The sequence below is a fragment of the Neodiprion pinetum genome, chromosome 6 (assembly GCF_021155775.2).
Source record: "Neodiprion pinetum isolate iyNeoPine1 chromosome 6, iyNeoPine1.2, whole genome shotgun sequence".
Classification (NCBI taxonomy): domain Eukaryota; kingdom Metazoa; phylum Arthropoda; class Insecta; order Hymenoptera; family Diprionidae; genus Neodiprion; species Neodiprion pinetum.
In genome coordinates this window covers 18,850,721-18,877,584 of record NC_060237.1, presented here as the reverse complement: position 1 = coordinate 18,877,584, position 26,864 = coordinate 18,850,721, and the positions used below count along the sequence as shown (strand labels likewise).

The following is a 26,864-nucleotide window of genomic DNA, read 5'->3' as shown; positions in this document are numbered from 1 at the left end:
ATATATTTTTGATAAAAAATTCACATTATCGCAAGGAACTCACAACTTATTGTTTTGAATAAATTGATAGACAGCATAATCATTCCAAAGCTCGATTCAATCCTATATTAGTTGTCACGAGTATTTCGTTTGACAAAAGTATTTTGTCAAATTAACTATAGCACTTACTTTAATCAAACGAATATCACTTGACTCAAATAATTATTACCCTTCGTGTGCAGTGAAACTAATTTATCGCGTCCGATCAGAGTGGCTCAGTTTTTGTATTGTGTATTATTTGTGCGCAAGAAAAGTCCCTAGATCGCCATTCAACACGACTGCAAGTGAGTATGATAGTGCAATATTATTACAAATGTTATTCAAGTATAGGCCGCGTGATATCCGCGTAGCAACCTTTTGAAGCTTCTGAAAGTTTACAATGTACTCGGATCTTTATACTTGCACGCGGCACAGATTTTATATCATAAGTTGATCGGAATTAATTACAAACGAGTTTGCGTTAATTTGCCGAATTGTTCTGTCTCAATTGAAAGCGAACCATTAGCGATTAATTTTTTGCGTTACATTACCAAATGCACACACGTACCGTGTACGATTTTCAGAGGATCAAACCTCAGCTTCTATTGATTAATTGAACGAGTAATCGTAGATCAAGCAGACACGTTTGTCAACATTTTCTTTTTCTTTTTTTTTTTTTTTTCTTTTACCTTAATATTACTCGGTACCCACCGCACCTGCCGAAATGGAATTAAAATTATTTGAAATAAAAATTCGTTTCACAATGAATACCATTTATTAGTTGATCGTGAATAATATAATGCACAGATCGATTGATGCGATATAAATAATTAGGTAAATTGTACAGTATCGAGGAGGAATATATGAGAGAAAAAAAATTATCAGAAAAAATCAAATAAAGTAAAATAAAATATGTAATCCTGCGTCACAGCTTTGGTAAAACGTTTATACCAAAATACAACAAGTTTGATAGCATCCTACGTCTATATACATACGCATTTACCTACTCTTTTTAAGGCCTCTTCGCAACAAGAACTTTCATTCGTCGCAACGTTTTGCATAATTATTTGAGTTGATCAATCGTCATTGTGGTTTCAATTTCGTATTTCATCGAACATCTTCTTATAGTAAAAAAATAAAATTTTTCCTTCGGACAATGCAGTGTCCGTTATTCACAAAAACTAAAGAGAATTGTTCTCTGTTTAAAAAAAGAAAGAAAAACGTACCGGCTTAAAACACCGGCCGTATCTAATATCCTTTAAATATTGAAATCATTGATATCTTGCTTTGAAATATATTCGTGTTCGAAAATTGAATTCGTACGACTTTTGCTTAGGTAATTGGTGACATCAGTCAGGCTTATCGTAACGTAGAACCTTTGTTATAATAACTATATTATTGTTAATATGTATAATATGATAATAGCAAAGTGTCGTTCATTCACAAATCACGCTATTTTTTATCGGACGGCATTTCGATACAGAATTATTACATGTAATTAGTAACTTTGCTTGTTTTGTTTCTTTTTTTTTTTTTTTTTTTAATCATATAATATGCGTCAAGAAAAGGCTTCAGATGTACAAAATGATTCGTGTATTCTATCTGAAAACATTGCAGTGGTTATAGTGTTAAAAAAACATTTAGAAAAATTAATATATTCAGCGTGCAAATGTTTCAGAGTTCGTTTAGCGTAAAATTGAAACAGACCGTGTATCCATGAATAATATCTACACCTTTTAGTCATTCATTTTTATTCGATCTAGCCTAGCTGAAATTGAAATGATTTCCTAAATACCAAACGTGCTTATACAAAGGTATAACGGGCAATAGCCTAATTTGACACGTGCCGCTATATAAAACCACTTTTACGAGCTATAGGTACACATCATTGTTAAGCTTAAATAATCCGATGCCCTTTGCTTCTTTTTTTGCTCTTTCTTTCTGCTTCATCGTATGAGCTCAGATTGCTCAAAGAATTGATCTTCGCTCTACCGATGACTACGAAGATACGACGATTAGGACACGATCCATTGCAAAACGCTGGTGTCATTACCACCGGTTGAAACCAGTCTCGTGTCATCTTGCAGAAATGAAACGTTTGTCACGTGACTCGAGTGGCCGGCATAAACGTGGAACAAAGACTGAAAGCAAATCGATAAAAATCATTACCATTATTTCTTCCATACAATCGTCGCCTTTTGATCGATCTGTAATTTTACACCCACATAATGCCTGCGTGAAACAAAATCGCGACATGATTCCAACGTTAAAGTGTCAGGAAAATTTGCTCACCTTTGGTTGGCAGGCCGGATAAGAGAAAAGTTTCACTTTTCCAAAGTCGTCTCCGGTTGCCAGCAATTTTCCATCCCCGCTTCTTGCGCAGTTGTTGATATCCGTACCGTCCGCACTTTCCGGCCAAACGCCGATCGTTTCGAAGCTAATGATGCAGCTGTGCGTCGCCCAATCGACGTCTCGTAACACCGACGATTTTGGTATTTGCCGACAAATACCCGGATTCCCTGATAATTGTTGATATTTGCGTTAGCTTGGCAATCGACCGCCCATTAAACAAACAATCGATTCACGGTCACGTCGTTTGATTTTCATACTCACAGTACAACAACTCGTAATCCCCGCTGTTACTCCTCAAGTACTGACTATCAACCGACCAATCGAGATGGGTGATGAAACTCGAGTGTCCCTGTAATTGAAGGTAGCAAATTGATGTTACGAGATGGTGTTCAAACTTGAATTGCGATGCCAGCAATTGCTACTGTCTCATAATTGTGCCGTCTACCGCTACAAATTAGTGATTTCACTGCGGTGGAAGCGATTTTTTTGGGTGTAATAATTGATTGGTAGTTGTAACTGGTATTTCCGATTTTGGGAATAAGATGAATGGTTGAATTTTTTTTCTACAGCTCTTCTTTGCATCAAATTTTGACCGGAATAATCAGTTTCAAATAGCAATCGAAAACTGGATCCCTCTATGAATTGCTTAGTACTGAACCATCGCTCTTACTGTAATTCCTCGAGTCCTCTTTTGCTTGAAATTCAAAGTGTGTTTTGTCAAGTGTTAGATGCATTCACAGTTGACCGAAAAGTAAATCACTTTCCGATTCGGTCTATTTTTATACACATATATACCTGTGTATGTACACGATTGAAAATTATATGAATTACATTTACTCGTGTATTAATTGTAAAACTCACCATGCATCTTCCAACGCGGCTGTACTTTGTGGCGTCATCGTTCACTTGATATATGTAAATGCTGTTGTCTCTAGATCCGATCGCGAGTGACGATCCATCGGGCGAAAATCTCACAACCTAAGAGTAGAAAACTTGCAATTACTTTTGCCGAGGTTTAAAATCCCGTCTTATACTCTCCGTCGATCGTAAATTGTCGTGAATTATAATCATAACGCATTCAATATATTTTAGGTGTTTAAAAAAAGCTCGTGAATTTTTATTCCCATTGTATGTTCGTTAATTATTTAATAACCTTCGAAAGTATTTCCTTACTTGCAATGGTTCAGAACCGTCGGAATGATGAGTATATAATTCTCTTGTTTCGCTATCGATTGCGAGACATTTACCAGAAGTACAACCAACGATCATCACCGTACCGTCTGGCGAGAAACACACGCTCTGTGCTTGTTCCTGGATAGAAATCATAGTATTTTTTATTTAAAATGTTTTCTCCGTCACGAAAACTCTGATAAGCAAAATTGTGCGGTGTTTAGTAACCGCAGATACGGTAATGATTAGTCCTAACCACTTTAGGGTACGTTATTTTATCAGGATCAGGACAACTAATTAGGTGCGAAGTGTTATCTACGAGTAGTTGATAACTTGTGTGATTAGATTGGATCCATGCTGTGCTACAAGAAATGAACATTTAAAGAACTGCAAGTTGGAGTTCCGTTCGGGAAAATATTTGCACAATTGTTGAAATACTGATAAGTCACGTACCCCGATGTCCTTGCTCCACACAACGGAGTGGCTCAGACTGTCCCACATTTGTAATAGCCGGTCATGACCGGCGGTCGCAAATTGTGGCAAGGTGGGATGAGCAGCCAGTCCCCAAACCTCATCCGTGTGTCCCAAGACCGCTGGATTGAAACCCATTTCCAAATCGCCAACCAAGATACAGTTGCGTGTGGTGCCAACCAGCAATTGAGACCCACGTCCTTCCGAAACTGTTCTTATCCCACCAAAGTGGCCTTCGATCTAGAATTCATCGATCAGTTACAAGGATTTCCATTCGTTAGTTACACCCTTGCGGAACCTGCATGGAAGAGTTTAAAAGTATCCTCCAGCTCACCTGAGCCTCTTCTCCGGTCAGACTCAAAGACGCGTCGTAATGCAATATCCTCCCGTCTTTTCCACCTCCGGTGACAACGGTTCCGTCTTTTAATACGCACATCGAGAATATAGATCCGTCGTGTAGATTTCTCACCAGCCTAGAAATGGTGTTTGTTCCTGAAAACGAAATTTTTGGTTATCGAAGGTAACGATGTCGAAAGAAAGATACGCGACATAATTAAATTACACAGCTCGGAGCGGTTCGAGGTGGATCGTTGGGCACGTTAGGCAAGAGCGAAGGCCAAAGTAATTACCTCTCGCCCACACGATGATGTTTCCGTTACTATCTCCGGTCAGAACATCGCCATTTTGATTAAAGGCCACACAGGTAACGTATTTAGGCTTGTCCCGATTCTCAAACACCCCCATCCTCTTGTAGAGCATACCCCCGTTGTCGAGGGACCAGAACGAAATGTGGCTCTTGCCGCAGGTCACTATTTGATTTCGCTCCAACGGATGCCATTCGGCGCAAACTACCGTGTCAACGGAACACTGTAATTACAATCAACCAAGTCAGCACCGCATCTAGAATAATGTCGACAAATTCGTCGTCACGCGTACCTTTGTCTCCGTCAGTTTCATGCCGCGATCACCCTTCTGCCAGTCCCAAATCGATATGTTGTGATCCGACGTCTCATCGATAGCGCATAGCAAATTACCGCCGTCTGCTTTTGAAAATGACAGGCAGCAAATGGCCCCGTCAAATTCTCCTGTACCAATGATATGATTCGTCGTCAAGCTCACAGAGTTCCATATCCTGATATGCGGCTGTGAAGACCCGGGATAAAACAAAATTCATCGGAGTATTAAACATGACAATTCCTTCTTCAATACAGTTTTGAATCAAATCACAAAGTTTTCCAAATTGACGAATTATTATAATTTACTTACAAGGGCATCTCTTCTGTCAGTTCCCGCCACTTGGCCAGTCGCTATTAACAACTTGTTCGGGTGTATCGCTATGCTAGAATGGAGAAAAATTCAATTGAACGAACGTGCCATCGCACAAAGAGTTTGAAACACGAGCATGAAATTCGTGTACCCTTGACTAAAGCGACGTACAAGGTTCCTTTTCCGGATAAGCACGTCGGGTCATCGTGTAAGACAAAATCGATACCAGTGAAATGTCACTATGTACAAGTCCAGTGAATTCACGTTACCATTTGACATCGTCGGTGTGACCGATGTAGTGCCTTTGGCTGTGTTCCTCAGGGTTGTACAAGACCACGACCGCCGCTACGAAATAGACGATTTCACCGGTCGGCAACAGGTGCAAGTTGCTCCTGCAGTCCTTTCCTCTATAACCGTAAACCCAGTCCAATTTTAGCTTGCTTTGGGGTGGCGTGGAGACCTTGTGCAAGTCGTAGGACTCCATGAACGGCGTTGGAGGAAACAGGAGTATCGGCCTCCCGCGTAGATGCATCGTGATCGTTCCTTCGTCCTCATTGTACTGCATGCCTCTCGTGCTACAATTCACGGATCGAATGATTGCAGTTATACCGACGGGTATGAACAAGCCCGGTGGAAGAGAATATCAGGGTTTGAAACGAATTAGTTTATACAAGTTGCAAGATCGATTATATCCAATAATTTTCACGCCATTTTTCACTCGTTGTGGAAAAAACCTGTCAGTGTAAAAAAACCTCACCACTCACGCTATGCTTGAAACTATCGAACAAGCAGCAACTATTCACAAAACCAATATTATGCGTGATTATAGTGCAGTGAATCGAGACTAGTTTGCATTTTTACACTTCGAAAACATGTGACTATTGTATTACCTAAACAATAATGTTACTTATACACACAGATGCAGACAGTTAAATCACACATGTATCTAGTTTTTATACATTTACATCTAGCATTGCGTTAATGGAAGAACCAAGCGACAATATATCTCTCTTTGACTCGAAAGAAGTACGCGATTCTGTAATACTTGGGGCGCAGAAATGCGTTATTGTATAAATTATAACATATAAATTTCGTTAAAACCTCTCGAACTGCGAAACAACACAACCGCTGCTGGATACTGTTCGTTGCTGACTGTAAAACTTTCCCTTCCTGCCCACAACTCCTGCTAAGAGAAGGTATGTATACTGCGTCGAGTGACTCACGTTGAGCACAGTATACATACCTTGGTTTAAACGAGATACAGCTTGATATGCCGAACCGCGATATTACGTCACACGCTCTTTTTTATCAGGTCGTTTACCGCCGGTTTAAAATAAATGAAAATCACCTCTGGTGACATTGATGGTCGAATGTTCAGTACATCTTTTTCATTGTTTTCATTTCAAGTTTCGAGGGAAAATTTAATCTCAGGCGTAATTGAACTTGCGTAGAATTCTTCAGATTTTAGTAGAAATTTAAGTGTAACAAGGGCTGACTGATGTTTACAATAATTTATCTTGTTATCATCTTTGAACCTCTTTTTTATACGTTTAGAAATAAGATTGTCTTTGAAGATTGTATAATTATGACGAAAAAATGTATCGGAAAAGTAATGTGGCGATTTTTGGAGAATTTTAATAGGTAGAATTGTTACAGGTCTATAACTAATATAGTTTATTATTTTCAGACATTACCCATGTTTGACGTTGCTCAACACGGAAGGCTTGAAGAGATTGAATAGTGACTTGGTCGATGTTGATAATCTATAAGATCAAAATGCGAACAAAAACCATGCGGTGCACCAAACAACAAGTACTAAAAAAAAACACAGCAAAATGGGTGAGTAGTTTTGCTTCAAATACCTTTAATTATACTTATCTGTTACATATTTAGCAAGCGTGAATCGTACAAACTATAAGTGACAACATCTTTTGTAATTCGGTCATCTCTCGGGTGTTTCATCGAACTTCGGAGATACGCTGTAACGTCTTTGATACGAAGCAATTAATTTTATTGTTTTTTTAACCACGTTCTATTCTTTGAAGAAGGTCAGAAAAACACCATATTAGAAACACCATGCTTGATTTGAATAATTTTGGTGCTTGTATCAAAAACTATTTCTTTCTTGACACCGTATCAGCGATCTTGATATTTTTACAAGATTACAGAAAATTTTTGGGTACCTCAGGGAGCGAAAGTATAACACGTACATATTAAGATGCTAATCACAATCGCACTTTCACCGTATATTTGTACTAGAAAAGAATTAGCTGCCATTATAATAACAACGCGCAGCTCAAAGTTCGTAAACCGACATTGGGGATCCTTCAAAAAATGTTGTTACTTATTTGAAAGGCAATAAGTATGCTTTCAATGTACACGCTTATGTACATATACTGCATTTTCTATGTGTGTACGTTTGAGAAGAGCAGTAACACACGTAGATAAAAAAAGAAGAAAAAAAAAAACTCACAAACCCAACGTCAAGTAAAATAACAACAAAAAGGTTAAGCTGCAGGTTAAACCGTGTTCTAAGACAAGCACTCTTCTCTTATGTTATGTATACATTTTTTCCACTTGTTACTATGTTCACTAAGTTACCTGGAACCACCGAGTTGCGCCGCGACCCCGGCCGGCGATTGTGGCGAATGCGTAAAATCCCCTGTCGAAGACCACCTTTTAGCACGTCGAAGGCTACTCTGTGGCGGTCCGTTTGTTTTTGTCGTTGGTGATCTTCAAATACACATATTTCTTACTATTCATGCTGTATGATGATCAGGGATTTACCGAACTTGTGATCTGGTAAAAATAGTGTACGAGCAAAAACTTGTGAACCATTAAATCAAGTTTCAATGATCGGAGTTGATCGAGTCGAATGATTAGAATTCGGAACTTCTTCACTCTCTGTCTCACGATTATTATCTTTCCTATTTTTATTTTTTGTCTACCAGAACACACGTTTCACAAATTCCCATTTCAGTATATGTAGTTGGAAACAAGCTACGACGCAACATTGAGCAACAGAAATGTAATATGCGTGCTTCTGTTAGCATTAGATACGTGTAATTTCGAATATCGAATCGAAACTTGTTCTTGCATCGTGGATATTATTACACAAATATTTAACATCGAACGCGCAAGGCATTGCACTTGGAAATCCAACGAGCAAGACGAGCGAAATTATATCCGCAATCTGCTAACCTTGCAACAGGCAACGGCGTCGCTCTCGGACTTGGCGAAGGCACAGGTGAAACGCTGCTACTGCTTGGACTGTCCGAGTGGAGCGAACCCGTTGACTGATAATGTACAGATCTTCTGCAATAGAAGAAACATAAACGAAATGGTATAAGGCAGATTTTTTTTTAATTTTGTGATACGACGTTTTGGCGAAAAGCAAAGCCTCGGACCGAAATGAAGCTTCAAAAATTTAGAACAAGGATTCTCATCGGTGGCAGTCGGTGCTTTCATTTTTCTTTCTTTCTTATTTTTCTTTTACCGGGATCATTTCGTCCTCGTGATTATGGACGACTACGAAATATGTTGAATTTTTACGAAATGGAAAGGAACTCCGGCTTCCTTCTTGCTAAGATTTATCTCAAAGATTGTGTCAAAGACGCCACACTGGGAAAAATTTCATTTGTTACAGTAACTAGAAAAATTGAGTAAAACAGGTACCGTTAAAAAAAACTGTTTGAATATTGTTGGAGTTACGAAAAACGAGGTACGCCTAACCATTTTGCGCTATCGTCGATCCTTTTTCGGTTATTGCAACGCAAAATCAGTTTGTGAGGTTTGCTCTACTTTTTTAGTTAAACAAGGCTTTAACGTCAATTTATCGTCGCACAAGCATTAAATTTTCGCAACAGTTGCAAGAAAATATAGTAACAATGATCGTAATGAGAAAGAATAGCAACGGATACTAGACTTTCCGGTAACAGCTAGAAAACTAATTTTCATTTTGTACCAAGAACTAGATTTTTTGATTGTGTTAAAAAATGAAAATAGTTAAGGACTGAGCGGTAAACGGAATTCAAAAATTTCTCCGAGTGCACCCATATTGAGGATCAACTTGCCTTGCGCCAAAATATATAACGCAGGATAGAAGTAATAACATTGAATGTGAAAATAGCTTGCAAGAAAGAATTCGAAGACTGCTTAATTAAGTAACCTCGGTTCACTCCGGCGAGCAAAGAGATCGTCTGAAGAATTCATTTCCAAATTTTGCCGAAGAAACTTTGACAAGGGGTGACTGAAAAATGCACCGTTACGCTAATAACGGTTCATGAAACGAACCGAAATATTTTCGAGAACTCTATTAACGTTAATGAAAATGAAATTTTCACTGTTCGTCAAAAGTTGGCCATTTCCGCCAATAAAGGTGAACAGAACTAAACAGAAAAAAAACCACGCCTACTATACACATAATAGTAATGATTCAGAGCAAATTCAAGTAAGACGAGGTAACAACGATTCGATGAAAGGGTTTACAATCACACCGTTGAGCTCTAGTGTTTTTAATCTGATTCAAATATTTAAATGTCACTTTGTTCTCAATAGCGATTTCCAGATATTGGCTGCACATTATTTTGGAAATAGCTGTCTCCATAGCGGATACAAATTAGATGTCCGTGTAAACAACGTTGCTGACGATCGTTGAAACGGTTTTTCCTCCCTGCCCAAATTGTGATTGTGATCAGTCCTTAAGGAGATCGGGATTTAATTTTACCTTTGAGGGAGCTGCGACGGAGGGGTATAGCTAACTGGTCTTCGAGGACTAGCGGCAGCGTCCCTAACATCCTGACTGGAGCCACTCGAATGCCTGTAGGATGCGACACTAGATTGCCTTAGCCGAAGGTCTTTCTGAGAGCCGGTAGCCTGGCTATCTGGAAGTAAATATTCGCCGTATAACGTACGTTCCCTCTTTCGTTCGTCGTTATCACTTATCGGGAAGTGAAGCTTTCAAGCTTTCGCAGCTTTCAAAATTCTTAAGTAGAAAACAGAACGTATCGTACAATGGTGGACTCACTTCTTTGCGGCACGTGACCGTTTCTAATCGGCGACGACAAGCCGCGTTCCAGCCTTCGCTCGATTCTGTCATCTTCTCTTCTCTCTCTACCCTCGAGTTGGGCGATTCTTCGTAAAGCATCCGCCAATGTTGCCCTTAGACATACGATCTCGTCGCGTTGTGCCAGCGATTGTCTTTCGAGATCAGCCACTCTGCCTATCAGCGAGCCAGTCTCACATTCTAGCATCTCGTCTGTGGAAATGTCAAATATTACGGATAATTAATGTCACTCGGTCGGTTGTCCGAAGAGTGACGGTATTTTAAAACAACTTTGACCCTCCAATTTTACCGAAAATTACAAGCCTTGGATTTATACCGTTTGTACAGAAATTCTGCGATGCTTCGACAAAGCTCAATGAGAGCTTTTCACCTATTGAAAATCCATTTTTCTCTCCATCCTACGAAACTTGACAATTTTAATCGACGTAATTGGCTATCGGTAAGCATTAAATCAATGCTCTTTGATCAAGTTCGACCAGAGCTTTGTGAATTTATTCCTCATTTTCACAATCATTCGCTCATTGTTGGAATGTCAAAGACCTTCTCAATCGAAGGAATGAAACGAAGTGAACCGTACGAATTGACAAGAATTCGACGTTATACTCGAGCTGAATTTATTTATCTACATTCCGGGTAAATCGTCGAAGGCATGTTACTGCCTCGGATTATGTTAACCGGAAAAAACGGTCAACAGAAGAATAACAAGGAAGAAAAAACATTGGAACATAGGCAGTATACGGTCGGAAAGAAGGAGTAAAAACGACAATAAAAAAACCCTCAGCATAACAATTAATCGGTTTCTCAGTGTAACGTCCGTAGCCCCCGTTATTCTTACGATTCCCGAACGTTTCTTATCAGTATCGTCATCTTCAGCTTCGTGGGAAATCGCAGATGGAATTGTTTTCACGATCCATTGTATCTAATTGTAAGGCCGAATGTGAATGGCAGTAAACAACGCTATGATAGGACAGCCGTTGTTCCCTAAATTTTTCGCGACCGCTTAAGTTATATATCTTCAAATATCGAATTCCACGTATCTGAAGCGCGAAAAAGGTTTAACACCCTAACTCTGTACACAATTTAGAATAAAAACAAGCCAATGAATTTTTATTTTATAAAATAAACGTATACGTAGAAGTAAAGAAATGGCGGCGATTTTCCGCAATCGCAATAATAAATTCGCTGAATTCGTGCCACTTCTTTACTTCTCTGTCGAAAGAAAATGTGTTGGAGTCTTCTTGATCAGAATTGGGTATAGAATAGGGCTGTTGAGCCCTTATTCGCGTTTGAGATACTGGGATTTCGATATTTGGTAATACATACGACAACGTTGAAATCTACCAGGGAACCCTCTCAAACAGGCTGAAATTTTTAATTGCGTTAAAAATAATAGTATCAAAATAAAAAAAAATTAATAAAAAATAGGCAACGCGTTGGATTAAATTGACGAATTGATTTTTACCTCCAACTTATAAATTCCCCCTCGTTTCATTCGGTTAGAAATTTCATAGAAATGGACTAGCGGTTACGTTTTCATTTACCAGAGGGGGACCGTTCACCTTCGGTACCTTCGTGAAATATAACAATGGTAGAATAATTCTCAAAAGAACTCTACGCATACGGAATATCCATATACACATATTTAAAAAACGATTCTTTCGCGTGCGAGATAACGATCGCCTCGTAACTTTGCCCGCTGTTCCGTTCGCTTTTGTAAAACAGTCCACACACAACGAAGCCACAAAATTTCTCCCTGCTTACATACGCTACGCCCACATAATAGTTGATGAAAAGAAATCGACACGCACGAGAAAACTTGGCGAAGAAATAGAAATAGTAGGAAAAAAATTTTCAGCCAAATACGCGCGTTGTAATAATCGTTCAACGAGGTATTTTTATTTTTTTTTTCAACTCCTCTTCCGTTCGTCGAATGAAAAAAAAATAAATAAATAAATAAAAATAAAAATGCGTATCCGCAACGAAGAACCAGCGATCAAACGTGCATATACATACATACGTATGCAATTTCGGTACTCACGCCATGCCTGCTCAGCCTCGTCTATAGTGTCCATCGTGTCCGGCGTTGACATCGCGATTGTGACTCCCTTCTGCGATCTCCCCCTTTTCCCCAATTTATTATTCAATTGAATTGATTGAAATAAATAAAAATAACAATGAGGATGAAAAAATACGTGTATTATTACGACACAACGCCCCGCGCGATCTTCCTCGTCTTACGGACTCGTTATCATCATCTGCAGCCATGTTTACTACAATGATGAATAAGAATCGTTCGTATTCCCTCGTGTTTGATCAGCTGCCCTCGCTGCAGCGTTTAACTCACACGGTATTATATATTTTTCATTAGCCGTTTAAACAGTAAGCATGTTTTTTCACTCGTCTGCAGTCGGTACTTTTGCTCATTTCTTGTGGCACGGAAGATTTTTGAAAATTAATTAAATTTCATTCATCTCCTCTTGTCTTTGGAATTTCCACGGTATTTATCCGTAACATTATTTTCACTCGTTTATTTCTCACGCCAATAATCAGCCAAATTTTAGTTCGTTGGACGATTTATTCAATCATTATTTTTTCAATTTATCAACGGTGTAAAAATTGTACACCGTAGCTTTTTTTTATTACATTTATTTCGACACTCTGTGTTTTTATCTTTTTTTTTCTCTCTCTTTCACCTCGTTCCGCAATAGATTATTACTTAAACCAAATTCAAGCTCACTTTTCTGTACAGACAATACGTAGAGTCAAATTTCGTTTTAATTCTTCATTTCCGTGCGCAACGCAACGCCAACTTTTACTGCGTTCACCGATCGAATTGACTATGCGATCGACGCGGCTTGTGCCGGGATATACCGACATGTCACATGTGCAATGTGGGTATTAACACATTGTCGTTACATAACGCACATCGATACTATGTATACGTTCACGGGTTATATTACGCGTAACGTCTCAGCGTTTAACGAGAAAGAAACACATATTATCTCGACCTGATTCCTCAATCTAATATTAATGTATTTTACTCTCTTTAATTCGCAAACAAATCTCTCTCTGGAAAGATTGAAATTTGTGTGATTAAAAGAACTGTTGATGCAATTGAAAAATTATCACGCTAAAGTTTAATTATGATATATTTTTCTGTTTTCTGAATTTTTACAAGTTATTCTGCATATATTTTCAGTTTCGATAATTCAGCTAAATGTGTACGATTTCCCTCGAATACATTTAAAAAAATCCCAATTCATATCACAATCGTTGACTAATTTTTTCTGCTTGTCTAAATTATGACGTCAAAGCTGTTTGTTTTATTTTATTTTTATTTTTTTACATATTTATTAAGCAAAATTTGTACAGCAGTGTAGCAGAAAAAAAAAAAAAAATTATTACCGAATCACACGAACGCCGAGCCGTTAAAACGACGTTGCGAAAGTTGGCGTTATCTGTCTCGGTTTTCGTAATTACTTTATCAGTTTTCTTCCTGCACGAAAAACTAATATTTACGTACAAAATAAAGACGACAAATGTCTGTTACGGCTGTATCATTTAGCCCACATGTTTTCACTATGACCGTCCTATTGCTACTGTCAGAACGGAACACCAGCTGCTCGCACGCGATCAATAGATTCTAGATAATCTGTCATCTAGATGAAAATTTAGCTTGACAAGCTGCTCGCACACCTTGTAACAAAATCGTTTCGAACATCTGCTCTATCTCTAAACTCGCCTCTATTGTCTGTCACACAGCCTATGCACAATGTTCGTCCTATAACGCTGCATTTGTTATACTGCAGCGTAACAAAGAATGCCTGTTGTGATTATTTTTAGTTACACCGTTACGGATAATTGTCTACGCCGTGCACGAGCCCATAAAACAAGGTGAATTATGCAATTGAAACGAATTTACCGTACCTTTATTTATTATTAAAAAAACAATGTCGTTAGATACGATAATTGTAGTAAACAGTTCATTGTTTGATGTTTGTTTTTGGACGTGTTCAAACAGCGTGAAACAATTCGGATCCGTGAATAATGGAGAATATTACTGTGAAAATTTGACATAACAATTCTATAATGATAAGTGGGAAAGAAGCATTAACGCAACTATTGTATGACATTTTGTTTACTTTCCCGGAGATGCATTTTATCAGTGATATTGTAGAGAGAGAAAAACTCTATGAACGATGTTTCATGAAATTTTTCTGCGTAAAACTATTGTTTATTATAAAGATGTTGGTAAATTTATCCTGACGGGATTTTTAACTTTGAATAATTTTTTTTTTTTTTTTTCACGTGACGCAAAGAATTTCTTCAAGAAGCGCTATTTTTTCAAAAAACTCTTATCCAGGTTCAGCTCTTCGCGTTCGCTATTCATACATATTACAATATTACATATATATACTCGTATGTATAATACATATCGTTAAATTGTTTCGCATGACTTGACGCTGCGCATTTATTTATGTACGTAAATATACCCAGTTAACGGTGCGGTCTTATCGGTATAATAAGCAACTTGAAACGGAGTTTTTCTCGGGCGAACATAAAGTGCGTAATGTAAAAAGCAGAGAGAAAGATTTCATATATGCCTATATAATTTTATATCCATGATATAGGAGCCTATATCAAATCTGGAGATGTAATATTTACGACAATTCTCATATATTTTCCACCCAAATAATTAATTACTCAATTTTGGGATCGTGTTCAATCCAGGTCATCCATGTGCCTGGTCATTGTCGAGGGGATCAGCGGATGAAATTAATTTGACGTATGAAAATTTAATCAAACGTCGGTCGTGAAAAAAGAGGAAAGAAATCGGATGTAGTTACGTACGTGAAAAAAAAGCCGTATATCGATAATTTCTTTCAACAATAAGGAGTATTAATTGTTTCCTGAGTGAACTTTCTCAAAATCGATAAAATGAATGAAATTTTTGAAAATTACTCCAAAATTAAGGTTATAATCTAGGAACGAAGTCGAGAAATTTTTATGGCATCGATCGAGAGAAAATATTAATTAATTAACCCGTTCATTTTAAAATGAAAATATTCACTCAAAATGCGTTTATCTGATTAAAGAAACACTTTTTAGACGAATTTGAGATGTTTGGAACATGACATTTCAGAAATTGAGTTTTTTCTTTCAAAATTAGTGACTTTCCTCGCAATGTGAGAATAATTCTATATAACAAATAGCGGCAATTGAATTGTCCATTCACTTTAACCCTCTACTTTTATATTTTAACCCCTCTATATTTTTATCCGAAATGGCCAGGGTTGGAGATTGAGACGAGTTGGCGCAGAATGCTCCATATACGTGATACGCCGAGGAGACTGGCGTAAAGGCTAAAGATTAAAGATCGAAAGGAGTGTTGCGTAACGCATTCTAGTTCTCCAGTGACGGTGAGAAACATGACCCTCTTCTCACCCCGTGCCTCTCGGCCACCTAGAAGCATTTCGAATCGAATTTTTCATCGCAACGCAACGCGACCGATTCTTTCCGGCGGATACTTAAAAAAGGTACACATACGTACGTAGTTTGTACTTGCAGAGGAAGCGTAAAATCCACTTTTTTCCTAACAAAAAGTCTGGTTCGATAAATTTCGTAAGATTATTTTACGTCAGGTGGCAAAATAGAGTGCTAAACAGGCGGTTAAATTTTATTTCCAGTGCCTTAACCTACAAGAAAATTTCATTTTTTTATACTCGCGAATTTGTATTAGGTTAAAAAAATTCAAAGAAATATCGACATGTTTATTTAAATTTAATGAAATTTATTTGCCAACTTTTTAACAGTTTCATTATATACCGATGATAAGATTTAGTTGCTTTTGGCACTCCGTTTTTCTCACAGGTGCAACAATAAGCCTCCCGGCCTGAGAATAATTAACATTCAACATTCGCACATTCGGTTGTAACGATTATTATTAAACACTACGAATAAGGCTATCAAGATTGTATTTTTAGAACCAAACCGCGCGTCTCGTCGAAACGGTGGGCGTCATCGCTTATAATTCCAACGATATGGGCGTCGGTCAATAATTATTGTCATTCTTGAACGGCGCATGCCGCGTATCGTCCAATTATATCAATAAAGCCAATGTTCCATAACTAATTAACGCAATTCTGCAATATCCACCTGCAGTCGGTTACTTTCCGCGTAATTGCATGTGTGAAAAATATGCATAGAATCACTGAAACTGTGAAAAATATCTCTAGACGTGTGAATAACAAAATTTGACGTATCTCCCGTTTCGATTTCATATTTTTCACTCTTCCGCAAAAATCCTGCAGCTGTTCATTCCAAAGACTTTGTTTTGCTGAATTTCAAGAATTTATCTCCGCACAATGGTGACTGACATTTTTTGACTTTTCAACAAATTATTATCCACTTATTGTGATTGGGTTGAAGTTGCAGTTGAAAACTTTTCTTAGACTTTTTATTGGCAAAAAATTTTTGTGCGACACGAGTGAATGGTGTATTTTTCTCAAGAACTTGGTTATGCAACAAAACAATTTTAACGTCGCAAAGTTATCAATTTCTTAAATTCTTCATCAGCACATGAATTAAATGTAATCACTGAGTTTTCTTTAGAAGAAAACAAAATTTCGTTTACATGTTCATGTATTGTTCAGACTACATGAATAATCGGGGATCAAAAATTTCCAACCGTCATTTTCGAACTGTTGTTTTCTAATTTTTAAAAGAGTGAAAAACACGTTCGTCGCTCGATGTCTACGGTATTTTGTACACTTGAGATTTGGTAGATTTTGTTTTCAAATTTTCACATTTCTATATTTAATACGATGTTACTCTTGTAGTATCATTATTATAACGAATATGTTTTACATAATAATATTCATGAAATAGAAAGTGATGTAAATTGGTTTTTTGCTATATTTCCTGTTTAAATCGTTTATACATCGAAGAATAATCCATTCGACAAAAAATGTTGTATCAATTTCTAGATTCGAACGCAATTGATTAAAAGAAAAAGAACAAGTACTGCAGCGAGTAGTTTTTTCACTCGATTTAAATTATTGCCTCGAAAGGTATTCCGTATTTTGCATTGAAAAATACGTGTCAAGAAACATTGTGCCTGCACTGTCATCTTATCTTTTTTTATTATCTGTTTTTATTGTTTTAATCATGGATTGCAGTTGAATTCAAGAAAATTCGTACATCTCCGCAGGCATTTATATATTGCTACGACCCAATGAGTTAAATATTTCAAATGTATTTTTGTTACTAGAGTGACGGCATCAAAATTTTATATATATATATATCGAAGACGGGAATCGGTCAGTGAATATGTACAGTGTAAACGGCAATCAATATTAATGAAAGAACAGGATGAGCTTGGCACACCTTCGTAACGTCATCGTGCTGCCTTGAATGGCTTACATAATCGTCACCATGTAGTCAGGTATACACATACAGCTACTTGATACTCGTAACATACCTATCGACGAATAAAACTGATAGAACAAGGTCTAGCCGTCGCCGAAGGAATGAGAAGCTGTAATCACCGCAAAAATGCGTGCGTACTAGTTCCCTTCGACAAATTCGAGGAATAAATGACAGATTGCTTTCCGAAAAATTCCGATTTTCTACACTGACTGTAAAAATTAAAGTTACTCGTTTATGGAGAACTTAAATTTATTCCTGTGGTCTCCAACTTTGGAGAAAAGTATATTATGTTTTGTGGACAGAGAATATATTTCTAAATAATTTTGAACGAAAATTTAGTTGAAGAAATTGTGAAATTGTGGCAGGGTTGAAGTTCCGAATTTGAAAAGTTCTCAAAGCATCTGATTCTGAATTATTTGGTGGCGATACTTGAAGTGAAGAAATCAAACTTTTACGAAACAACAAAGTTTCGAATGGTCGGAAAGCCGACGGCTCATAGTTCCGAAAGCAAGATTCAGAAAATTCAAGTGACGATAAAGCAAAGTTTCGATAGAGCTGAATTCTGAAAAATAAAGTTTCGACAGAGTAAGATTCCAAAAATTAAAATATACTCACGCAGTGTGGCTTACTCAACGAGTTTCAGATTTTTTCATACTTTAATTTTCGCACTTTCGATACTTTCATCGTCGGGTTTCGGACCATTCGAAACATTGAAGTTTCACAAGAATTTGATTTCTCTGCTCAAATTTCACGATCAAAAACATCGGAATTTGTCGCTTTCGCAACTTTTCAAATTCGGAATTTCGACCCCGCACCATTGTGGTTTATAATTTATGAAAAACGTGGAGAGAAACTCGGTGTTTAAAGCTTCTCGCAAATGAAGATACAAGACTCACCCATTTCTTGATAAACGTTATCTGCGTCCTCATCCCCGTTCACTCGCATTGTAGAGCCTCAAAGTTTTTTCTCGCGTATCATTGCGCTCTCGTTCCTAAACGTGCGGACGCGAGATGAGAAGGTAAGAAGCACGCAGCACCAGCAGCCTGAAATGCGAAAAATACAGGGATTACGGAATTGCGCTACCCGTAAGACGCGCAACGCGAAATGCGCTTATCTTTGCAATCCCATCGGTTCTGCGTGCAATCTTGCAGCAAAGCAACGTGAGATTGCTCAACGTTCGTCACCGCTTAAATTCGCACGTCTCGCTTGAACTGCAATAATTTTCACTGTTAATTTATGCCACGTTCCTGTGATCCAAGTATTACGAAGTAGGAATACTTTTGAATACTCTTTTCGAAAGGGGAATCGAACATTGGTTCGGTTCAAAGACATCGCACCGAATTCTCGACTAGTTGTTTTAAAAAACTTGTTTCTCTTTTGAAAAACTTGTGACGTATATAAATAAAATCAACGGTGTGATCAATAAATGAGAATGGAGACTCTTTCTTTTCTAACATGTAGGTTCGACGTTTCTGTGGAGAGTAATAAAAGGGTTGATATAATAGTGCAAGATTTCGCTTGCCTTTGGCTCCGGAATTCATTCGTTTGATCAAAACTTAAGTATAACTGTCAACGAGCTATTCATTTTTCGATAAAAAAATCGAGGCGAGAAGAAATGAAAACAGAGAAAAAGAACCTCTGATAGTAACGGGCAGAAGAAAGTTTGAAAAAGTTTCATCGAGTAACTGTATTCGCTCACCGCTCGAGAATCGGACGCATCGATAATTTCGGATATCTTTTTCTTACAGTTTTGTGTTAAACTTTGCGAAAGTGTAATTAACACCATCAGGAAAAGTAAACGGGATTAGAAAATGGATTTTCGCACAAAGAGAAGTTTAAACAGCATTCATACGTAAAATGACTTTGAAATAAATCAGTTTATTTTATCGCGTAAAACCTGATCGTAAAATCACACTATCGAGGTATTTCATAAATCGAACTATACATTCCAAGTTTGGTACTCTATTACGGAAACTTGAGCGTCTAATAGTTGTAACATCGAACAGGCAACGCAGAATCATCCGTAAGCCAGAATGTGTGCGAGGCATGCGTGTGTAATAAGATTTAAAAAAGGCGCGGGAATTGACTCTCGCGGAATGAATCAGAAAGTAAGTCAACCGGTTGGAATATAAAAGTGGTACGCATTGACCTGGTCAGAATGTTACCATATTCGTTCCGAAGCGTAGATACGGGGCTGCTCATTTCACCTACCGCACAACGTGAGCCAAGTTGAGACGTTCGCAAATTATCATGGAAACAAACGGCGAAAAGAGAAAAATTGACAAAGCGAAAAATAATGAAAAGAATAGACTATAGTGGATGATATTTCGTATATTTTTAAGTGCATATTCTAGCCCACGTGTTTGATACCATTTTTATACTATTATTGTTATTATTATTATTTTTTTTTTTCTTTTCTAAATTTTTTCCCCAACAGCTTCGACCTTCCCTTAATTGCCCTCCGGGTACGAGAAGCGATCTCCCCATTCTGCAGCTTTCATTTCACAGCTCATCGCAGATTACAGCATTGCTGTAACGCAATCTAAACTTTCTTCTTTAACACTCGTCGATCCTCTTGCAGGTAGAATAATGTTTAAAGTAAACAAAATTAAGAACAAACTATTGCGCGTTCGGATGTAAATACACAATTATGCGAGAGTATGGAGAGACGATTTATATCTTCAGGATTTCTACTGCAATCAAGAATTTAGATTTCAACATTTATTGCAGGAGTTTCCGGAATAATTTGTTGAAAAATTTTCGGGCTTTAATTTCGTTTTCTTATGAATTTTTAAGGATAGCTCAAGCTGGTTAGGTGTTGAATCAAAAAATTTATATTCTAGACTGCTAAACCTTGAGCAGTTTTCAATCAAAAATATATTATGTCAACTTTTCCAAGATAAATCAAAATACTCCAGGACTCAAAGTGCAATCTTTCGTTTTCCAGGATAATCGCAGGGCTTAAGGATACTTAAGAAGCGGCAGAGATTCTGTGTCTGAAAATGAGAGAAGAAAATGTAAATGATCGTTTTTGAGGGAGTTATTTTGAATCAAAGTCACATCAGTGTGGATTACGTGAACTACGCTTTGCCATTTTCTTTTACCCACACAGTATGAAAGTAAAAGTATACCGGCATAAAATTCTACTCGTGCAACATCGCGTCTCATAGCCAGGAGCTGTCAAAGTAAAAGCGATTTTTTAAGGCAATGCAAAACGAATCGTTCGTTCGAATGTATGCTTGGAATTCATTTGAAAGAGTATTCTCGTTTCTTTAACAACGCAATATCGTTATCGGGTTAAAGCAACAGTGAGTATCGAAATAAGGTCTTTCTTGCGGCACATAGACTGCAGATAGTGTGGTTCCGTTTTGAAAAATTATTTTCCGCATTTCGTTTTTTCACGTGTATTTCACATTTTCATTTTTCACACGATTGTTTATCCAGAGTCTCAAAAGATGCCGTATGGTGGGAAGAAATATTACATGTCGAATCATATTTAATCAAAAGAAATATTTTCATTTGTCACGTATTTCACTCTGTGCTGAATTGATGTGAAAAAATTAAACTCTGCTAATTCAAATATTCTTCCTGAGTTACGAGTTTCGATAATCAAATTACCGCTTTGCAACAGACTTCTTTACAATTCGAAACGGTTGATTGTCTTCTTTTCATCGTGCAAGTAAAAGATATTGAATAAAACTTGTAACATTGACCAAGAGAATCAAAAAAGAATCCGAATAAATTTGTCGGTATAGTCCATTCGTTCAATTGTGCATAAAACAAGATCACAAATTTTTAAAATAAAGGTAGCATGCAGAAATCAAATTACGAGTATATGCATTTTTTTTTTTTTTTGTGTTTCATTTTATTTGTGTTTGATCAGACGCACCCAAATCATCGCTCACAATCAGTTTCAACGATCTTTTTTTGCGATATAATCTCTCAGCTACTTATCCTCGTCTGCAATGGTAATGTTATATTTACTTTACACCCGTATTCCATAAAATAACGCCAACTATAATTGATAAGTAAATAACATCGACGAGTTGCGCAACGTTGATAAACACTGTTGTAAAAGTGTCATTAAATTTCGCCATTTACGTTAAAAAAAAAAAAAACACCCACCGCATGTTTAATCATCATCCACACGCGGTACGACTTGGACACGACCCACGCTCCAAAAATTAATTTTCATACGCCATATTATATCGTATACTTAATTATCTTACATATTTAGGTAACTTTTTTTTCTACTCATTTTTAAATTCTGTGCAGTCAAAACCAAAGTACAAGATATGACTATCCTCAAGAAAATCATCAGTTTCCGAACTTCCCCGGGATTTTTTACGTTTCTTAGCGTTACGATTCGCATTGCTCTCCGTGATTGGATCTGTCGATCGGAATTGCTGCGTTTAAAAAATGTTGACGTCCGATTTGACTCCCAAACAAATTTTGACGAGGAAATGTATAGCTATATACGTTATGCCAGGAAAGCCCCTCACAGCGCGGCGTGAATTCCTCTCGGTTCGTTCTACAGCCTCCTCTTGTACTATAGTGTACTTATAATACGACTTGTTTTCAAGGTCGGTAGATTGTGTCTGCTGGCGATGCTATGCTGGTGCAATGTCTGCCAAGCACGTGGTCCCAATTGTGTGTTAGATAGAAATTTCGTACCACATGCAAAGCGTCCCACCTACGCATAAAAGGTTATAATCTCGATCGAATTTTCATGTAAATAACGACTGTTTTAACGGTGACAAGTGTATCCCGAAGTTTTCTCTTTCTTCTTATTTCCTCCTCTCTCTATTCTTCTCCTCCTCTTTTCATGTGTAAATTTTTTTCATCTTTTCTACAGCTTATTACCGCTTTTTTACACGAGAAACTTTTATACTCCGACATTTCGCGGTAGAAATTAGCCGCGGAAAAAAGTCTTTCGGCATGAATATGTTTTTTAAAATTTTTTTTGCCGAGATACTTCATTTCTGTGACCACTTTTGTGCGAATGAATTAATTCCACTAAACACGTCACGTAATATATAATTTTTATGATTGTTCTTCGAATTCATTTTGTCTTTATGCATTTTTTGCTGCCTCACGCCAAAAAAAATAAAATAAAATGAAAAATGATCGTCGCAGGTTATTAAATTATTCTTGACCGAAGCTATAACGAGGCGAAAAAAACCACACGTTGTACTCTTTAAAAATATATCAAGTAGTATATTAAAAAAAAATTTTAGGTCAATTTTGGTACAGTAAATCTTGTTTTTTGTTTTCGCATTAACGTATAATACGCACGATATTCTAATTACATTTTTTTATTTCCAACATCGATCTTATCGTAAATCCGTACGCCTTCGGGGTATTTTCCACAGTCTGTTGCGTTAATTTTTAACTGCGTAAAGTCAAACATTCCAAAAGATGCATCATTAGACCGCAGCGGACGGAATTATATTCTTTATCTAGCCGTGCGACGTTTGCCAATGTTCCCCAATCTAGGCCGTCGATTGCAAAATCTTGTACAACCCGACCGCGGTACAACGATTATACCTATCCGTTCTTCTAAAGCCTTGTGTAGTAAACTTCGGACTTACAACAGGTTATAATATACGTAAACTCTACGCAATATTGTCTCGTCGTCGCGAGGCTAGCTTTGTCGGATTTAATCTCCATCCTGCATGTTTATGCGCGTATAATAAGTTCTTCAAAAAAGAAAAAGAGTAAGAAGAAGAAGACCTCGCGAGTTCAGTTCTTTTCTCGCTTTTTCTCTCTTACATTTTCTTGTCATTAATTATTCCGTATTCCGTCAGCATTACCGTATAAAAAAAAAAAAAAAAAAGACTAAACGAAAGAAAAAGGCACTCGTTCAATTGCAATCATAAAATATATGTATATGTCATATATAGTATCCTCTGCACAGTTATAATGGCCAACTTTTATTGCAAGGCCAGTTTAATTGCAAAAGTTGACACATTACTTATAATTAAACCGCTGATTTGGCACGTACATATGTTAGGCGCCTGTTTTGTATACATATATGTACATATAATAGTCGCAATCAAATCACGAGTCGTTTGAACTGAACGCGGGCTAACCCGGAATTTCTGGCAAAGTTTGAAAGTTGAATGGTTTTTTCAAGATAATTCTCTTTCTGGTGGAGAGTTAATCAGTTTTTGGATCGAACATTTATTTAGGATAAAAAGAGGATATTTTTCTTAATTTTCTACCGATCTATGGCAGGTTTTCTGATGTTTTTCACTGCCATGGATTAATTTTCCATGCAAAAACTTATTAACTCTCCGCCAGGAAGAGAAATTTCTTCAAAAGACCATTTACTTTTTGGAAATTTTGCACGTAAATTGGAATAGCTCGTTATCGGATTTGTTAAAAAAAAATTTTCAACATTCAGACTTTAGGGAACGCTTTTGCACAAAAAAACCAGGAGTGCCAGAAACGACCCGTGTAACACTTAGCCAATTTAAGTCTGCATATAACTGATACTTATACAATTAGCCCAATTTTAATAAACCAAGCAAACGGAGTACTCGCTGACGACATTTTGCGAATTATAATTGAGAATAAAATACGATGGCAAATAATTTATGCAGAGATGATTAGTAATTAATATAATCGTTATTGTAGAAATATTTTATTTCGCATACAATTCTGCAGAGGTGGGATATGGTCGAGTGGTGAATTTTGATACGCTACTGAACCGGCATTCCTTCCTCATTGACGTACAGGTGAAGAGGAAACGCACGATTAGGAATCACGATTAGCCGTGCGTCTAAATTAAAAAATTATAATTCAAGACGCGTGTGATTATACCGGCTCGGTGAATCGCGCCTGGTAAACTAATTATAAACGGGACATTCTAGGATATGAATATACATCGTCATATGCCGATAGATACAACAGTATGCGACGTATAACGATATCTAATCTATCCTAGGGAAAAAGATAGCCTTGCTTAATTATCAGCTTTAGAGATTACTCAACCCTATGCAATATTATCTCTTTAAATACCTAGCGGCATGCTTCTGCTTCTCTTTGATAAAACTTGTTCGTTTCACACAATGTTGGGTATTAATTTGCAGGTAGACCGAGAGGTGACTTGAATATTCGTCTTTACAAATTTATTCTGAATTCCAGACACAGCTGGTTAATATAATCCAGCTGAACGCGAATTCCGTTATACACATTTGGTAGCTAAATATACATGCGTGTGTAATACCCAGTTTGACCAGTTTACTCACAAATATTTATCCCCCAAATGTACTCAAAGAGTGATTACTTCACGCGAGATTCGAATTTCTTGCGTATTCAAATTCTTTATTATTATTATTTTCCGAAGCTGAAGCTCTGTAATGAAAAGCAAAACACGTGCACATGAGCAATGGTTGTACTTGACTCGATCGTTTCTTATCTCTGAAGATGAATTGCGGAGAACAAAACCGTGTTTCTTGCCATTTAATTATAAATCAAAATCACCGATACTTTCGGTGGAATATCTTTATTTCCAAACATTATTGATGAAAGTTTTCGCACGTTTCGCGCCATCGCGTCTTTTCAAAATGACAAGCGCAACAGCGTTCTATAATTTTCAATGAAAATATTGACTTACTACTCAGCTGTATATCTAATCTATCTGATAGTGCAGATCTTTTTTTTTTTATGTTTTCCAAAGTAAGCGTCAGTGATTTCTTGAATTTTATAAACGGTTCGTTATATACGTAATAATTAATTTAAAAACTCGTTTCACGAAATTTAGCAACATATCTCTAATTCCAGGTTCGACACGTATTATTTTTTGATAATAGCCTTAAAAATTTGTCGCAGCAATAAAATCTATGAGATTCTTGTCCCGATTCCTGACTACTTTTGTTTCTAAAACGAATATTCATTGAGAAAAATATTAGCTACGATCGATATCCAAGATAATCGCCAAGTTTTTCAAAATCGAATTTCTTCTTCTTCTTCCTTTGATTGCAATGTATTTTTTACAAGCCTCGAACAAATTTCACCGCTTATTCGACACATTGTACAAAACCTGCGACACGCCGTATTTTTCCCCCACCATATTGAATCGCATAACGCACAAGGAAGTGGAAATTGAATGCATCGGTGCAACTGACCGATTCCACATTAGCAACGCCACCTACGCTACTGCGGTTCGAAACCGTGGGAGTCGCTACTTTATAAATACCTCTTGTATCCAACGTCCTTTTTCAATCTCCCCCGTGTCTTTCTTCAATATGATATCGGATCGAAAATCGTGCTAGGCCTAAAGCGTGCCCACCTATTTTGCGAGGTCAATTATTTTTCATACAATGAAACAACGACGCGTTTCCGGCATGTTTCTTATCCTCTAAATTGCGTACGCTCGTGTATGTATGCAAGAATCAAGAATCCGTTACCGTGGCTCAGGCTACAGGGGGAAAAGAAATATTCGCACGCCCTGTAACGACGCCGCAGGCTCTGATCCTCGTCGTTGTTTCGCTGCTCGAAACGAAGCCGAAGTTTCAGGATCTCCTCCTTTTCGCACACACTCAACGAAGGATAAGGGAGCACCGGAGGACGCGGTAACGAAGTTAAAAAAACCAAAAAAAAAACGAAAAATTAACTTAAATAAAAAAAAAAATAAAGAAGCCTCCAAATCAGAAACGGTTCCCTCGGTTGCACTGCTGGAAAACTCTGGAACTCAAAAACCGTCGCCAAAAATAACGGATCCTGCGTCGCGGGACTGCGCGGATCGGGAAGTGGTAAAAAAAATTGCGAGTTTTTTTTTTTTTTTTTTAACGGGTAACGAGTTATATTATGCGGACGCACACCTGACCGGAACTTGAACGCGAACCGCACCAACGAGATTCTAACTAAAGACTGGCCGACAGATCCCAAGCGCCGAGGCAACAGGTGAGCTGTGACACCTACCTCTCTGCTATACCCCGAGTACAACATACCTGAAACACTCTGGCGAGCCAAGGCATGGCTGCGGGCCTCTTTAACGACCGGCGATATTTTTTACACAAGCATTGTCGCCCATCAGTAATCGGTTCCATTTTCTTGGTTCTTCGTAGCCTTGTTTATTCAATTTTTT

The 26,864-nt window shown here is 37.4% G+C and overlaps 1 protein-coding gene across 6 annotated transcripts; it reads right to left on the bottom strand.

Moving 5' to 3' along the window:
- Positions 1 to 1,501: 1,501 nt before the first annotated feature.
- LOC124222473 (echinoderm microtubule-associated protein-like 2) lies at positions 1,502 to 26,653 on the bottom strand. 6 transcript variants are annotated; one of them, XM_046633476.2, is made up of 19 exons: positions 26,185 to 26,653; positions 18,667 to 18,813; positions 10,304 to 10,534; positions 10,004 to 10,160; positions 8,479 to 8,592; positions 7,879 to 8,010; positions 6,972 to 7,040; positions 5,547 to 5,852; positions 5,278 to 5,350; positions 4,948 to 5,154; positions 4,641 to 4,878; positions 4,346 to 4,503; positions 3,994 to 4,251; positions 3,544 to 3,681; positions 3,232 to 3,348; positions 3,041 to 3,064; positions 2,632 to 2,719; positions 2,311 to 2,537; positions 1,502 to 2,159 (listed from the first exon to the last, which is right to left on the bottom strand). In XM_046633476.2, the coding sequence occupies exons 2-19, from the start codon at positions 18,713 to 18,715 to the stop codon at positions 2,034 to 2,036; spliced, it is 2,712 nt and encodes a 903-aa protein (XP_046489432.1). In that variant the 5' UTR covers positions 18,716 to 18,813; positions 26,185 to 26,653; the 3' UTR covers positions 1,502 to 2,033. The 6 variants fall into 6 exon arrangements, with proteins under 6 accessions (XP_046489432.1, XP_046489431.1, XP_046489430.1 ...); XM_046633475.2 differs by lacking the exon at positions 26,185 to 26,653 and adding an exon at positions 12,381 to 12,463; XM_046633474.2 differs by lacking the exons at positions 18,667 to 18,813; positions 26,185 to 26,653 and adding exons at positions 12,381 to 13,083; positions 13,823 to 13,937.
- Positions 26,654 to 26,864: the final 211 nt, after the last annotated feature.

Excerpts from the sequence above, each read along its gene's own strand:
- LOC124222473 (XM_046633475.2), bottom strand. The coding sequence starts at position 12,432 with ATGTCAACGCCGGACACGATGGACACTATAGACGAGGCTGAGCAGGCA. Across the intron at positions 5,155-5,277 it reads CTGACAGAAGAGATGCCCTT|CCGCATATCAGGATATGGAA; the intron begins GTAAGTAAATTA and ends GGGTCTTCACAG. Across the intron at positions 2,538-2,631 it reads GGATTACGAGTTGTTGTACT|GGAATCCGGGTATTTGTCGG; the intron begins GTGAGTATGAAA and ends AACAATTATCAG.